The sequence below is a fragment of the Dendropsophus ebraccatus genome, chromosome 8 (assembly GCF_027789765.1).
Source record: "Dendropsophus ebraccatus isolate aDenEbr1 chromosome 8, aDenEbr1.pat, whole genome shotgun sequence".
NCBI lineage: Eukaryota > Metazoa > Chordata > Amphibia > Anura > Hylidae > Dendropsophus > Dendropsophus ebraccatus.
The window spans coordinates 4314427-4330207 of record NC_091461.1 but is presented as its reverse complement, the minus strand read 5'-3'; the positions used below and the strand labels follow the sequence as shown (position 1 = coordinate 4330207).

At 47.0% G+C, this 15781-nt stretch overlaps 1 protein-coding gene across 2 annotated transcripts in view; it reads left to right on the top strand.

Annotated features, from left to right (window-relative positions):
• Positions 1-12417, top strand: part of LOC138798373 (uncharacterized) — a 29670-nt gene extending 17253 nt beyond the window's left edge. The window contains exons 10-14 of one of the 2 annotated variants that reach the window (XM_069978797.1): positions 370-438; positions 833-892; positions 5709-5732; positions 7410-7489; positions 12303-12417. In XM_069978797.1, the coding sequence (XP_069834898.1) occupies positions 370-438; positions 833-892; positions 5709-5732; positions 7410-7454 (198 nt within the window). In that variant the 3' untranslated portion in view covers positions 7455-7489; positions 12303-12417. Of the gene's footprint in view, positions 1-369; positions 439-832; positions 893-5708; positions 5757-7409; positions 7490-12302 lie in introns of both variants that reach the window. The other variant, XM_069978796.1, reaches the window with a different exon arrangement.
• Positions 12418-15781: the final 3364 nt, after the last annotated feature.

The following is a 15781-nucleotide window of genomic DNA, read 5'->3' as shown; positions in this document are numbered from 1 at the left end:
CGGTTTTTGTAGGATGTAGGACATAACCTCAGAGTATGAGGAGGAGAGCTGGAGGTTTCTTTCTTTAGAGTCGGATCACACATTTTAACCCCTTTAATCTGATAACACATTCTATTCCAGTTTATGGGAGAGTCCACCAGGTCACACACTGTATATTTTTGGCTGTTTGACGTCCGTCTTTTAGGTCGGCCATCATTAATTAACGGTCGTTATTCCATGACGACAGAGATTGTACAAATAGCGTCCATTGTTATTTTCTTTCAAAATAATGAACCGTCCTAAAAGACGGACATCAAACGGCCAGAAAAAGAGGGTGTGTTAACATAGCCGTAACGTGCAGCTAACCAGCATAACACGTGTGTATTACAGGACAAGACACTCATAAAAGTCGATGACAATTTCCTGCACTTCCTATCAGAGGTTGTCCACCAAACACAGGTAAAGAAATAATTTTGATCCTTTTTTGATGTGTCATTCATTTACAGCAATAAAGATAAGGTTCCCAGAACAGAGATGTGGGGAGGATACAGCGCCATATGATTAGATATATATATGATATATATAGCCACATATACACCCAGAAAAGCTCACACATGTATACTGCCCTCTAATGGGTGGTCTAGTTGTAGTCTATAAAAGAGATAAAATCGAATAGACACAGTATCACATTATAACATAGGTGACAGGGGTCCCTGAAATCTGACCTCCTACCTAATGAAGACTCCGGATCTGACAATCAGTAAATCCCTAGATCGATGGCCATTCCCCAGGTGTCCAGCGTCTATACCGTAATCATACTATACAGTAACTTGTACTATTATACTTTTTCTAGACAAGAAAACGCCCGGAGGACGTGATTAATAATTCTCCCAAAACTCCATGTTGTGCCATAGTAAGTACATGTTATATGTGGTATCCCACCACGGGTGTTTCGTGTTTAACACCTGTCGCAAAAGTTTCTCCTTTAGGTTAAGTGGTGATTCAGCATTCTATAGTTCTAAGTGGTGATTCAGCATTCTATAGTTCTAAGTGGTGGTATAGCATTCTATAGTTTCACCACTAGATGTCAGTGTTTATTATATATGCTCTTATGTACTGCACAGCTGAAGCCGACAAAGGGTTACTGTTTCTTATCTATTATGCACTTTCACTGTCCAATGGAGATATTCACTCTCTTTCTTTCTGACCTATGACTTTTATTTTCTCTTTTCACACATTCCTTTCCACCACTCACAGGGTCTCTTAGATACCCCTGTAGGAAGTAGTCACTTGGTGGGAGGAAGTGTAACTGCAGTCTTACCCAGATTCTCACAGAGAGAAGACACACAGATCAGATGTCCCTGCTGTGGCCAAGCCAGGGCCTGGCTCTGCCAGGACCCTTGTCCGGAACCAGTCTAGACAGTCTGTTGGGGAGGTAGTAAGACACATGTATGAAGCAACCAGAGACACTCAGTTTCTTCAGTCTATCCACTATCGCTACTATGCAGTGCTAGACACTACAGAGGGAGAAAGTCGGGATAAACCCAGCCCACGCCGGGAACCACTCTACGAAGTGCAAGGCAGTATCCTGATATACAGAGGAACTAGCCTGGATTGAACAAAGATACCAGAAGGTCTACGTATTCTATCCTGCAGTGAAGGTGACACAGGACATCCTTGGACACTTAGCTTCACCCAGGTAACTAAGGCTGGGGCTTGTATCACCCTATTAGGACAATTACCTCGACACTGTAGGGCAGAAGGTGGTCAGACACAGTCTAAACACGGGTACAAGTAAACTTCTCACTCACAAGTATTTCTCTAAAGTTCCGGCAGAGCACAGTACTACTTTGGGTTGGGACTCCCTTGACAAACTCCTCTCCTCTACGCTGCTCCCCTCTGTTCTCAGCTATACAAGCACTGCTACAAGTACCACTGCTGTATCCCCCTCTTACAAATATCTCCGCAGCACAGATCAAGTTAAGCACTAAAGTCTGCATGAAGATTTTCTATCTACTGTTAGGGTGCGTTCAGACCTACCGGATCTGCAGCGGATTTCACGCTGCGGATTCGCAGCGAGATCCGCTGCGGATCCGGTCCCATTCATTCCTATAGAGCACATACTCGCAGTGGGATTGACATCCCGCTGTATGTGCTTTAACCCCCTGTCGCCCGCAGCCCCGCCGCCCGCCGCCGAGAGCATACGTTACCTGCTCTGGAGACGCGGCTGCTTGTCAGGCTCCCGGCTCCTGTCCCTCTCAGCCAATCAGTGCACGGCAGCCCTGATTGGCTGAGCGGGACCGGAGCCGGGAGCCTCATATGCAGCCACGTCGCCAGAGCAGGTAGCGTATGCTCTCAGCGGCGGGCGGTGGAGCTACGGGCGACAGGGGGTTAAAGCACATACAGCGGGATGTCAATCCCACTGCGAGTATGTGCTCTATAGGAATGAATGGGACTGGATCCGCAGCGTGAAATCCGCTGTAGATCCGGTAGGTGTGAATGTATCCTTAAAGTGTTTTAATATTATTCAGAGTCTGTACCGTAAAGCTGTTTGTATCACTGGGACTCAGTCTTCCTCCACACCAGCACCTACACACCTTGGGTCATTTTTCCCCTTTCTGTGGGTGGCAGTACCTATAGTCTGGGAGGGTCGATTGCCACTCAAGACTGACGTAACAGGAGCCCAAGGGACCCATCACAGCCCGGCAGGTCACCAACCATTTTGGGGATCAGTACAAACCGGCCGTATACAAAGCAGGTACTAACATCACACCTGTGTGCTGGACTAGCACTGGCGTCACGGCAATCACCATCACTGGCCAAGCTGTACAACAAACCGACCAACCACTACAGAAGTGGCGTCACTAGTGACATCATACCACGTCACCGGTCGAGTAGTAGAGTACCACATATACATTATATTTACTCCTGGGAGTATACAGAGCGTACAGCGCAGTACAGGGACACCTCGGATCTCATACAATATTTTCAGTGAAACTTTCCTTCAGTTCTCACATACTACTTTGACCCCCAGCTTTGTAATTCAGATACACCTTCGTGTTTGAACAAAAATTTACTGAGAAATAACAGAATTCCTTTAAGAGTGACTTTGGCGCGGCCCTTTCAGAAAAACTTTAATACTATCCCTTTAAAAGTTACCTTAGTACTGTCCCTTTAAGAGTTACTTATGTACCATCCATTTAAGAGTGACTTTGGTACTGTCCTTTTTAAAGCCACTTTGGTACCATCACTTTAGGAGCTAATTTGACTCACCTCTGCTACATCACTGACTCACCTCTGCTATAACACTGACTCACCTCTGCTATATCAGCTCTGCTGTGTCATGCGGGTATCAGCTCTGCTACATCACTGACTGACCTCTGCTATTTCACTGACTCCCCGACTTATAATGGTAAAGAACATTGCTCGGTTACCATGACAATCTTACTCATGTCTGTGAGACATAATTGTTAAAGACCTTCCATCTTCTATTGGCCAATAGTGGACATGTGACTGTGTGGATGTTGTGAGGCATTGACTGACAAGACCTTAGAGTTCCTATTGGCTGCTATATTTCAGCTATTTGCATATGTGCTTTGATTGGCTGTTAGCGTTTACAGTGTGGCCATTATTTCCTATGGGAAATTAGGGGTCTTTAACCCCTTAAGGTCAAAGCCAATTTTCGTTTTTGCACTTTTGCTTTTTCCACTTTATGTTTAAAAGGCCACAGCACTTGCATTTTTTCACCTAAAGACCCACATGAGCCCTTATTTTTTGCTAAACCAATTGTACTTTGCAATGACAGGCATTATTTTTCCATAACATATGCTGAAAAACCGGAAAGAAATCATTTGCGCTGTCAAATTGAAAAAAAAAAAGTAATTTGTTTTGATTTCAGGGAGTTTTGCATTTACACTGTTCACCCTGGGATAAAACTGACTTGTTATGCATGTTCCTCAAGTCGTTACGATTACGATATATCTGATGGCCTGTAAAAATTCAAACCATTGTTAACAAATATACGTTCCTTAAAGTCGCTCCATTCCCCGGCTTATAGCGCTTTTATCCTTTGGTCTATGACGCTGTGTCAGGTGTCATTTTTTCAAACAAACCAAAAATAAAGTGCCCTAAAGGTAGGTAATCTGGATGGTTCAAATACCAAAACAATTTTATAAGGGCCAAATTTGGCCCTTATAAAATTGTTTAGGTGTCATTTTTTGCGCCATGATGTGATCTTTCTATCGATACCTTGATTGCGCATATACGACTTTTTGATCACTTTGTTTTACATTTTTTCTGGATTTGATGCGACCAAAAATGCGCAATTTTGCACTTTGGAATTTTTTGGCGCTTACGCCGTTTACCGTGCGAGATCAGGAATGTGATTAATTAATAGTTCGGGCAATTACACGCACGGCGATACTAAATATGTTTATTTGTTTATTTATATTTATGAAATGGGAAAAGGGGGGTGATTTGGACTTTTAATAGGGGAGGGGGCTTTTTAATAATAAAAAAAACATTTTTACTTTTATTTTTACTTTAACTAGAAGTCCCCCTGGGGGCTCCTATATACACAGCACTGCTCTCTCATAGAGATCAATGCTGTGTATATACACAGCAAAGATCCATTAGATCGGTGATAGATTGCTATGGCTTGCTGCAGGCTACAGCAATCTATTGCCGAGCCGGGATCAGCGTCATTCCGACACTGAGGCCCGGCACGGGCAGAAGAACTGATCGCGGGGGAGAGATCCGTCCCACTAGACACCAGGGACGTGCGAGCAAAGCCTCTAAGTGCAGCTGTCAGGTTTGACAGCTGCACTTAGAGGCTTAATTAGCCGTCGCGGCAACGGGACCCGCGCTGGCTAATAGAGGCACTGCCCGGCTGCACATGTGCAGCCGGGATCAGCGCCGTTCAGAGCGGGGTCCCGGCGGGACCCCGCTCTGAACACCCCCCCGCGGCACCATGACTTATTAGATACGTCATGGGTCGCTAAGGGGTTAAACGTAAATTTCTTAAACGACAAATCCGCTTGAAAACAAAAATAGATAGAACACCTGTTACCGCCGAGGCCTTCGTAACGCAGTTGGTGTGCAAACCGGTTCTGGCTGTATTAATCGCTGAAGAATGGCTGGAGGAAGAAAAAGCGGAAGAAAAAGAAGAATACGGATTACACTATAGGGATTTTTCAAGCACTATAATAAATGATACTGTAGTTAGTCATCGGTGGCTGCTGGAACCAGTCAATCACATTTACATTATTTCCTATGGGAAGACACTGCTAAGTTTTCTGACCGCCGTCCTGAACCAACTAAGTTTGAGAACCGAGGTATTACTGTATATTGTGTGATCTGCAAGGGTCCTGGTGGTCAGAGGTCAGATTTACAATGTATCTCCTCCTGAGGTGTATTTATATGGGTTGTCCATGGCCGCTTTCTTCCAGAAACAGTGCCAGTATTCTCAGGTTTTGTGCAGTTTTTCTGTTTGTTCCATTGAAGTGAATGGATGCGAATTCTAACATCCCACACAGGAAAGGGGCGGCGCTGCCGAGAACAGGAAGAACATATCCATTTCCAGCCGCCATCACTGGCTTCATCCTCCAATAATCCACTATATGGCAGCTGTGATATATCTGTAATATAGAACGGATTCCGGAAGATTCTGTAGAAGAAATATCTGGAATATTGCCTGTAACTTATCATGTAACTCTCTGATTTTATTACAGAGCTGTGTCTATGATAGAAAAGAGGTAATAAGTAAAACGTGCAACCTGGTAAGTGAGACGTCTGATAAGATGAAGGGTCAGCAGGTTATGGTGTCCTATCACAGGGTCAGCAGCAGGTTATGGTGTCCTATCACAGGGTCAGCAGCAGGTTATGGTGTCCTATCACAGGGTCAGCAGGTTATGGTGTCCTATCACAGGGTCAGCAGGTTATGGTGTCCTATCTCAGGGTCAGCAGCAGGTTATGGTGTCCTATCACAGGGTCAGCAGGTTATGGTGTCCTATCACAGGGTCAGCAGGTTATGGTGTCCTATCACAGGGTCAGCAGGTTATGGTGTCCTATCACAGGGTCAGCAGCAGGTTATGGTGTCCTATCACAGGGTCAGCAGGTTATGGTGTCCTATCACAGGGTCAGCAGGTTATGGTGTCCTATCACAGGGTCAGCAGGTTATGGTGTCCTATCACAGGGTCAGCAGCAGGTTATGGTGTCCTATCACAGGGTCAGCAGGTTATGGTGTCCTATCACAGGGTCAGCAGCTTATGGTGTCCTATCACAGGGTCAGCAGCAAGTTATGGTGTTCTATCACAGCGTCAGCAGCAGGTAATGGTGTCCTATAACAGGGTCAGCAGTAGGTTATGGTGTCCTATCACAGGGTCAGCAGTAGGTTATGGTGTCCTATCACAGGGTCAACAGCAGGTTATGGTGTCCTATCACAGGGTCAGCAGCAGGTTATGGTGTCCTATAACAGGGTCAGCAGTAGGTTATGGTGTCCTATCACAGGGTCAGCAGGTTATGGTGTCCTATCACAGGGTCAGCAGGTTATGGTGTACTATCACAGGGTCAGCAGCAGGTTATGGTGTCCTATCACAGGGTCAACAGCAGGTTATGGTGTCCTATCACAGGGTCAGCAGGTTATGGTGTCCTATCACAGGGTCAACAGCAGGTTATGGTGTCCTATCACAGGGTCAGCAGCAGGTTATGGTGTCCTATCACAGGGTCAACAGCAGGTTATGGTGTCCTATCACAGGGTCAGCAGCAGGTTATGGTGTCCTATCACAGGGTCAGCAGCAGGTTATGGTGTCCTATCACAGGGTCAGCAGGTTATGGTGTCCTATCACAGGGTCAGCAGGTTATGGTGTCCTATCTCAGGGTCAGCAGCAGGTTATGGTGTCCTATCACAGGGTCAGCAGGTTATAGTGTCATCCATGCTGTGTATAGGCAGTCAGCTGTCAATCAGCAGATAGGGGGCGGGGGTAGTGGCAAGAATCCTATTCTCCTGCATATTAGGAGAACGGCTGAGCAGGATGATGTCAGTAATACACCCATCTGCTCAGCATTTCTGTCACTAGTTTATGCTGTCCTCATTTAAGGCGGCATAAGCCTAGTCGCATACTCCTTTTAAAGGCTATGGACATCTGTGGGGACAATGGGAGAGGTTTATGGAGCTGCTTTATAGTCAGATTCTCTCTGTTGCCCATAGCAACCAATAACAGGTACCATAGCAACCCATCACAGCTCACCTTTCAGCTTACCAGAGCAATGTGAGAGATGAAAGCTCAGCTGTGGTTGGTTGCTATGGTACCTGGTGTTGGTTGCTATGGGTGACCATCTCTCGGTCTCCATTCCCCTCCTCTCCGAGTAGCTGTAACCATGTGACTTGTCCATGAAGTGATGTCTGTATAATGTCTCCTGTCTCCTCTCAGTTCACGCAGGTTATCAGTAGTGTGTATACCATTTACCTCAGTTAATTCTACAACGTCTCCTCCAGTATTCACCGCACACGGTAAGACATGGGGGTAACGCTAATATAATACCGCCTGTGATCCCCTATACTACCCCTCAGCTGTATAAGGAGACAGATAGCACCCAGTCAAAGGAGATAAGAGAGAGCCAGATATTACTCTACGTGACATGGTGGATTATACAGTATACGGCAGATTTCTGGCAGCAAGTATGGTGACCTCCGAGCTGAGCCCAGTATATCTCAGAGTGTTGGAGTGATGCAGTGAGTGCTGAGCCCAGTATATCACAGTGTTGGAGTGATGCAGTGAGTGCTGAGCCCAGTATATCACAGTGTTGGAGTGACGCAGTGAGTGCTGATCCCAGTATATCACAGAGTGTTGGAGTGATGCAGTGAGTGCTGATCCCAGTATATCACAGAGTGTTGGAGTGACGCAGTGAGTGCTGATCCCAGTATATCACAGAGTGTCGGAGTGACGCAGTGAGTGCTGATCCCAGTACATCAGAGTGTTGTAGTGATGCAGTGAGTGCTGAGCCCAGTATATCACAGAGTGTCGGAGTGACGCAGTGAGTGCTGAGCCCAGTATATCACAGTGTTGGAGTGATGCAGTGAGTGCTGATCCCAGTATATCACAGTGTTGGAGTGATGCAGTGAGTGCTGAGCCCAGTATATCACAGTGTTGGAGTGATGCAGTGAGTGCTGATCCCAGTATATCACAGTGTTGGAGTGATGCAGTGAGTGCTGATCCCAGTATATCACAGTGTTGGAGTGATGCAGTGAGTTCTGAGCCCAGTATATCACAGAGTGTCGGAGTGACGCAGTGAGTGCTGATCCCAGTATATCACAGAGTGTCGGAGTGACGCAGTGAGTGCTGATCCCAGTACATCAGAGTGTTGTAGTGATGCAGTGAGTGCTGATCCCAGTGTATCACAGTGTTGGAGTTATGCAGTGAGTGCTGAGCCCAGTATATTGTAGAGTGTTGGAGTGACGCAGTGAGTGCTGAGCCCAGTATATCACAGAGTGTAGTAGTGATGCAGTGAGTGCTGATCCCAGTACATCAGAGTGTTGTAGTGATGCAGTGAGTGCTGATCCCAGTGTATCACAGTGTTGGAGTGATGCAGTGAGTTCTGAGCCCAGTATATCACAGAGTGTTGGAGTGATGCAGTGAGTGCTGATCCCAGTATATCACAGTGTTGGAGTGATGCAGTGAGTGCTGAGCCCAGTATATCACAGTGTTGGAGTGATGCAGTGAGTGCTGAGCCCAGTATATCACAGTGTTGGAGTGATGCAGTGAGTGCTGAGCCCAGTATATTACAGAGTGTTGGAGTGATGCAGTGAGTGCTGAGCCCAGTATATTACAGAGTGTTGAAGTGACGCAGTGAGTGCTGAGCCCAGTATATCACAGTGTTGGAGTGACGCAGTGAGTGCTGAGCCCAGTATATCACAGAGTGTTGGAGTTATGCAGTGAGTGCTGAGCCCAGTATATTGTAGAGTGTTGGAGTGACGCAGTGAGTGCTGAGCCCAGTATATCACAGAGTGTTGTAGTGACGCAGTGAGTGCTGAGCCCAGTATATCACAGAGTGTTGGAGTGATGCAGTGAGTGCTGATCCCAGTATATCACAGTGTTGGAGTGATGCAGTGAGTTCTGAGCCCAGTATATCACAGTGTTGGAGTGATGCAGTGAGTGCTGAGCCCAGTATATCACAGTGTTGGAGTGATGCAGTGAGTGCTGAGCCCAGTATATTACAGAGTGTTGGAGTGATGCAGTGAGTGCTGAGCCCAGTATATTACAGAGTGTTGAAGTGACGCAGTGAGTGCTGAGCCCAGTATATCACAGTGTTGGAGTGACGCAGTGAGTGCTGAGCCCAGTATATCACAGAGTGTTGTAGTGACGCAGTGAGTGCTGAGCCCAGTATATCACAGAGTGTTGTAGTGACGCAGTGAGTGCTGAGCCCAGTATATCACAGAGTGTTGGAGTTATGCAGTGAGTGCTGAGCCCAGTATATTGTAGAGTGTTGGAGTGACGCAGTGAGTGCTGAGCCCAGTATATCACAGAGTGTAGTAGTGATGCAGTGAGTGCTGAGCCCAGTATATCAGAGGGTTGGAGTGACGCAGTGAGTGCTGAGCCCAGTATATCACAGAGTGTTGGAGTGATGCAGTGAGTGCTGAGCCCAGTATATCACAGAGTGTTGGAGTGATGCAGTGAGTGCTGAGCCCAGTATATCACAGAGTGTTGGAGTGACGCAGTGAGTGCTGAGCCCAGTATATCACAGTGTTGGAGTGATGCAGTGAGTTCTGAGCCCAGTATATCACAGAGTGTTGGAGTGATGCAGTGAGTGCTGATCCCAGTATATCACAGTGTTGGAGTGATGCAGTGAGTGCTGAGCCCAGTATATCACAGTGTTGGAGTGATGCAGTGAGTGCTGAGCCCAGTATATCACAGTGTTGGAGTGATGCAGTGAGTGCTGAGCCCAGTATATTACAGAGTGTTGGAGTGATGCAGTGAGTGCTGAGCCCATTATATTACACAGTGTTGGAGTGACGCAGTGAGTGCTGAGCCCAGTAGATCACAGTGTTGGAGTGATGCAGTGAGTTCTGAGCCCAGTATATCACAGAGTGTTGGAGTGATGCAGTGAGTGCTGATCCCAGTATATCACAGTGTTGGAGTGATGCAGTGAGTGCTGAGCCCAGTATATCACAGTGTTGGAGTGATGCAGTGAGTGCTGAGCCCAGTATATTACAGAGTGTTGAAGTGACGCAGTGAGTGCTGAGCCCAGTATATCACAGTGTTGGAGTGACGCAGTGAGTGCTGAGCCCAGTATATCACAGAGTGTTGTAGTGACGCAGTGAGTGCTGAGCCCAGTATATCACAGAGTGTTGTAGTGACGCAGTGAGTGCTGAGCCCAGTATATCACAGTGTTGGAGTGATGCAGTGAGTGCTGATCCCAGTATATCACAGTGTTGGAGTGATGCAGTGAGTGCTGAGCCCAGTATATCACAGAGTGTTGGAGTGATGCAGTGAGTGCTGAGCCCAGTATATCAGAGGGTTGTAGTGATGCAGTGAGTGCTGAGCCCAGTATATTGTAGAGTGTTGGAGTGACGCAGTGAGTGCTGAGCCCAGTATATCACAGAGTGTAGTAGTGATGCAGTGAGTGCTGAGCCCAGTATATCAGAGGGTTGGAGTGACGCAGTGAGTGCTGAGCCCAGTATATCACAGAGTGTTGGAGTGATGCAGTGAGTGCTGAGCCCAGTATATCACAGAGTGTTGGAGTGACGCAGTGAGTGCTGAGCCCAGTATATTGTAGAGTGTTGCCGGGGTTAGGCTGTCAGTACTTTTCACAGTAATACCCTGAGGCAGTCACTGCTGTACAATCATTTCCTTGAGTGTTGTCTGGGTTACACACTCTCTGTGTCAGTGTCCACAATAGTTCACAAGAGTGTGCAAAAAATGAAGATTAGATCAACGAAGGGCTATGGCCGTGGTGGTGATGGAGCACGTGGGTGATCTGTGCCCACTATGCACCCAAGTATAAGACCTTCCTCTGGTGCAGGCAGGTGCCAGGGCCCGCAGCGTCATTTACTAGGCCCCAATACCCCGGAATGGTGAGACAAGAGCAAGCTGATTCTGTGACCGTGGAGTTTACTGGTCACCAGTGCCTAACGCACAGATATACTGGCCTCATAGACAGATTCCAGGGGCCTCCCCTCCCCCACACATTATTATAGGCAGATCCCACAGATACTATATCCGTACAGCCGTATGATGATTGTGGAATCCAGAGGGGAAAATTATAAAGATGCCAAAAATATGTGTATACACTTAATCGGTTTCCTGAGAGATACTGTGCTATAAAAAGTTATCATAATATATTATCTTCTGTAAAGTACGTGAGTGAATAGTCACAATGGTTCGTTCAAGCAGTATAAGTCTCCTTAGTGATATATAGCTATACTGCTGAATACCTGGTAGTTGTGTGATGTTCTATAGTATCCTCCATTCTTCTGTATCTTATCAGTAGTTGTAGGTGTTGAGGTGTCGGGTTGGATGGGGCCCAGCCGGTGGATCCACTACTACCAACTCTCGGCATACGGTGAGTAATCCAATGGTTTTCCACGGAGTAGCAGTGACGTCACTGTAGTAGTTGCCGTAGTTCATGCAGGTCAAACATCTAACATGTTTCGGCGATCAGCGGTCGCCCTCAGAGATCATTTTGGCCTTGATGCGGATCTCTTTATGTGGACTACTTCACAAGTAGATCTGCATCAAGGCCAAAATCATTCACCGTATGCCGAGAGTTGGTAGTAGTGGAGCCACCGTCCGGGCCCGATCCAACCCGGCACCTCAACACCTACAACCACTGAAAGGATACAGAAGAATGGAGGATACTATAGAACATCACACAACTACCAGGTATTCAGCAGTATAGCTATATACTACTAAGGAGACTTACACTGCTCGAACGGACCATTGTTACTATTCACTCACGTACTTTACATGAGATATATGATAACATTTTTATAGGACGGTATCTCTCAGGAAACCTCTTTTCCATCATTTGAGCACGCACTGTAGCGCTGTAGGTGTATACACATATTTTTGGCGTATTTTAACTATTAGGAGGGACCACGGAATCCCTTGCTACACTTTAGCGGCATAACAGTTGGCTTTTTTCTAAGTACAGCGCCGTGTATATGATTGGTTTTTAGAAATTACTTTTTTTTAAAGCAACATTTTATCTATACGAAAATTATAAAGAATACGGAATTTCTTCAATCAGTTTATTATCTGTGTATTATATTATATTATATGTATATGTCCTAGTCGGCACTTAACTTTATTTTTTTTTTTTTTTAGGGACGTTTGACCTTTATAGTAGAAGATAGAAGATGTGTAATAATAAAGATGATCAACAAATCTGTTTCTGATAAATCTTCTGTTTCCTCCGATCAATAAATCCTCTGCAAATCTCCTGCTGTCCATGTGTGATGTGTCATAGAGCTGGGGGGATGTCAGGGGCCACACAGGAAGGACTCCGGGGCCCCTCTATCTCTACAGAACACCTCCCTGTCCATGTGTGATGTGTCATAGAGCTGGGGGATGTCAGGGGCCACACAGGAAGGACTCCGGGGCCCCTCTATCTCTACAGAACACCTCCCTGTCCATGTGTGATGTGTCATAGAGCTGGGGGGATGTCAGGGGCCACACAGGAAGGACTCCGGGGCCCCTCTATCTCTACAGAACACCTCCCTGTCCATGTGTGATGTGTCATAGAGCTGGAGGGATGTCAGGGGCCACACAGGAAGGACTCCGGGGCCCCTCTATCTCTACAGAACACCTCCCTGTCCATGTGTGATGTGTCATAGAGCTGGTGGGATGTCAGGGGCCACACAGGAAGGACTCCGGGGCCCCTCTATCTCTACAGAACACCTCCCTGTCCATGTGTGATGTGTCATAGAGCTGGGGGATGTCAGGGGCCACACAGGAAGGACTCTGGGGCCCCTCTATCTCTACAGAACACCTCCCTGTCCATGTGTGATGTGTCATGGAATGGGATTGGGATGCGGATGGGTTATTTTGGGTGATTGCCCAGGGCCCCTATCCCTGAGGGGCCCCAGAACAGTTCTAGGACACCTGGCACATTACTGCATTTATGGAGCTTATAGTAATGTGCATGTGGTTCTATAGATGTTTGGGCTGCACACTGACACAGGAACATTTACATCCTATCTGCAAGGATCTGAAGTCTATCAGTGATGGGGGGCAATGGCTAAAAAAACTCACCTGGGTGACCAGGGATTCCGGTGGGAGCCCAAGTGGTTGGACTGGTCAGATACTTTCAGTCTCCCCTGGATTCCATGGATAGGTGAATGTAACCCCTTTAACTCTCTGCTTTGGGGCTCATCATGTTGTGACCACTATCCCCATCCTCAGACTGTGTACTGAGATATCGGGCCAGAGGCTCAATCGCAAGGTCAAAAAAGAGGAAGGAGAGAGGGGGCAACCCTGCCTTGTCCCCTTTTCCAATGTGATGGGAGCAGATAAGAGGCCCTGGGTGTCTATGCGTGCTGAGAGGTCCGAATACAAGCCACCCAAGAAGGTGCGGAAGGTCCCGGTAATGTCAAACCTGTCAAGCAGGGAACCCAGCCAGTCCCATGGCACATTGTCGAAGACTTTCTCAGCATCTAAGGTGAGGATAGCAGGGTGTTCTCCTGGCTGGGGCCAATGCCGGGCACGGCCAAGAACCATGATTACCATGCGGATGTTAGTCACTGCTGACCTCGTTCTCATAAATCCCACCTGATGGTCTCCTCTCAAGTTTGGCAAAAGGGAGACTAGTCCGTCTTCTAAGATCTTTGAGATGATTTTTATGTCTTGGTTGATAAGGGAGATGGGCCTATAGGACCCTGGATCGAGGGGACCTTAATATGAGCTAGCTTAGCTGTGTGTGGGATAACACCTGTATGCAGTAAGCCAGTATACAGCACTGGAGATACCTGAGTTATAAGGATATTATAGAATTCTCCGGACCAGAGATTTGCCATTGTGTAATGTCTTAAAGGAGAAGTCTGGTGAAAATTTTTATTAAAGTATTGTATTGCCCCCCAAAAGTTATACAAATCCCCAATATACACTTATTACAGAAAAATGCTTATAAAGAGCTTTTTTCCCTGCACTTACTACTGCATCAAGGCTTCACTTCCTGGATAACATGGTGATGTCACTTCCTGGATAAACATGGTGATGTCACTTCCTGGATAACATGGTGATCTCACTTTCTGGATAACATGGTGATGTCACTTCCTGGACAACATGGTGATGTCACTTCCTGGATAACATGGTGATGTCACAACACGACTCCCAGAGCTGTGCGGGCTGTGGATGCTGGCAGGGGGACACTGAGAGACACTGGGCACTGGAGGGACACTGAGCATCCCTCTGCCATCATCCTCTCCAGCAGCCACAGCCCACACAGCTCTGGGAGTCGGGTTATGACCCAGGAAGTGACATCACCATGTTATCCAGGAAGTGACATCACCATGTTATCCAGGAAGTGAAGCCTTGATGCAGTAGTAAGTGCACGGAAAAAACACTTTACAAGTATTTCCCATAATAAGTGTATATTGGGGATTTGTATAACTTTTGGGGGACAATGCAATGCTTTAAAAAAAAAAATTTGCAGGACTTTCTTTAATAGTGTCCACCACCTCCTCCTCCGTGATATCTGCGTTTAACATATGCCTCTGTTCTTGTGTCAGGGAAGGAAGGGTTAATGAGTTCCTTTTTGTATACTGTACATATGAAGTGTCCCACTACATGTTTCTATTCTTCTTAAACCTAGGTAAAAGTGTCTCTCTGCAGTGTCACAGTTAGGACAGTAAGTTGCTGTACCTTACTCCAACCACTAGGTGTCACACTCCTTCACAGCACAGCTGCAGTTACCACAGGTTTAGCTACACACCCCTTCCCTCTATAGTCTTCCTACTGTTAACTTCTGCTATCAACTCTCTTATAGAGATGATCGAACAGCGCCAAAGTTCAGGTTTGTATGAACCCCGTTCCGTGGGGAAGGTGGAGACAGCCCGAGTACCGCCTGGAAAACAGGGATACAGCCTATTACCTATTATCCCTGTTTTCCAGACGGTACGGTTCGTACAAACCTGAACTTTGGCGCTATTCGATCATCTCTACTCACCTATTCTCCTATTCTTATTGCTACTGTTGATGTTTGCACTTTGTACTGTTTTTGGATACCTTTTATAAGTAAAGTTTGGACGTTGCTTAAAGTGGGACTCTGTCATCTCTGCCACGGCACCTACACTCCACACCTCACACCTGTCCCAACCAAGGTCCGATTGCCGTATTCAGGGATGGGCGTTACCGTTCCTGACCACTGTGACAAGCAGCCTCCAAAACACCAGAACCCACCAGCAGGCCTAAAACCAGTTCCAGCGACCTGGGCCACGGCACTGCTCCACGTGGCACAAACAGGATTAGTCTGTTTTTGCGCAAGTGGAACCCCTTCAAAAGTCTATCAGAGACTATCTCAAGTGTTTTTGTGAAAATTCTGGCGTTTTTGGTGCAAGGCTGCTCGGTGACTTGCTCAGACCCTATACCAGCGGTGGGAAACCTCCGGCCCACAGGCCACATCCGGCCCCTGAGACCACCTGATGCGGCCTGCGGCTCTCCTGTGATATGCGCCACTCTGGTGGGGAAGGAGACGGCATACACAGCATCCTCCTGTGACAGCTACCAGACACAGGAGGATGCTGTCTGTGCCGGCTCCTTCCTCACCAGACTGGCACACATCTTCCATCTCCTGCGGGCTGCTCGCG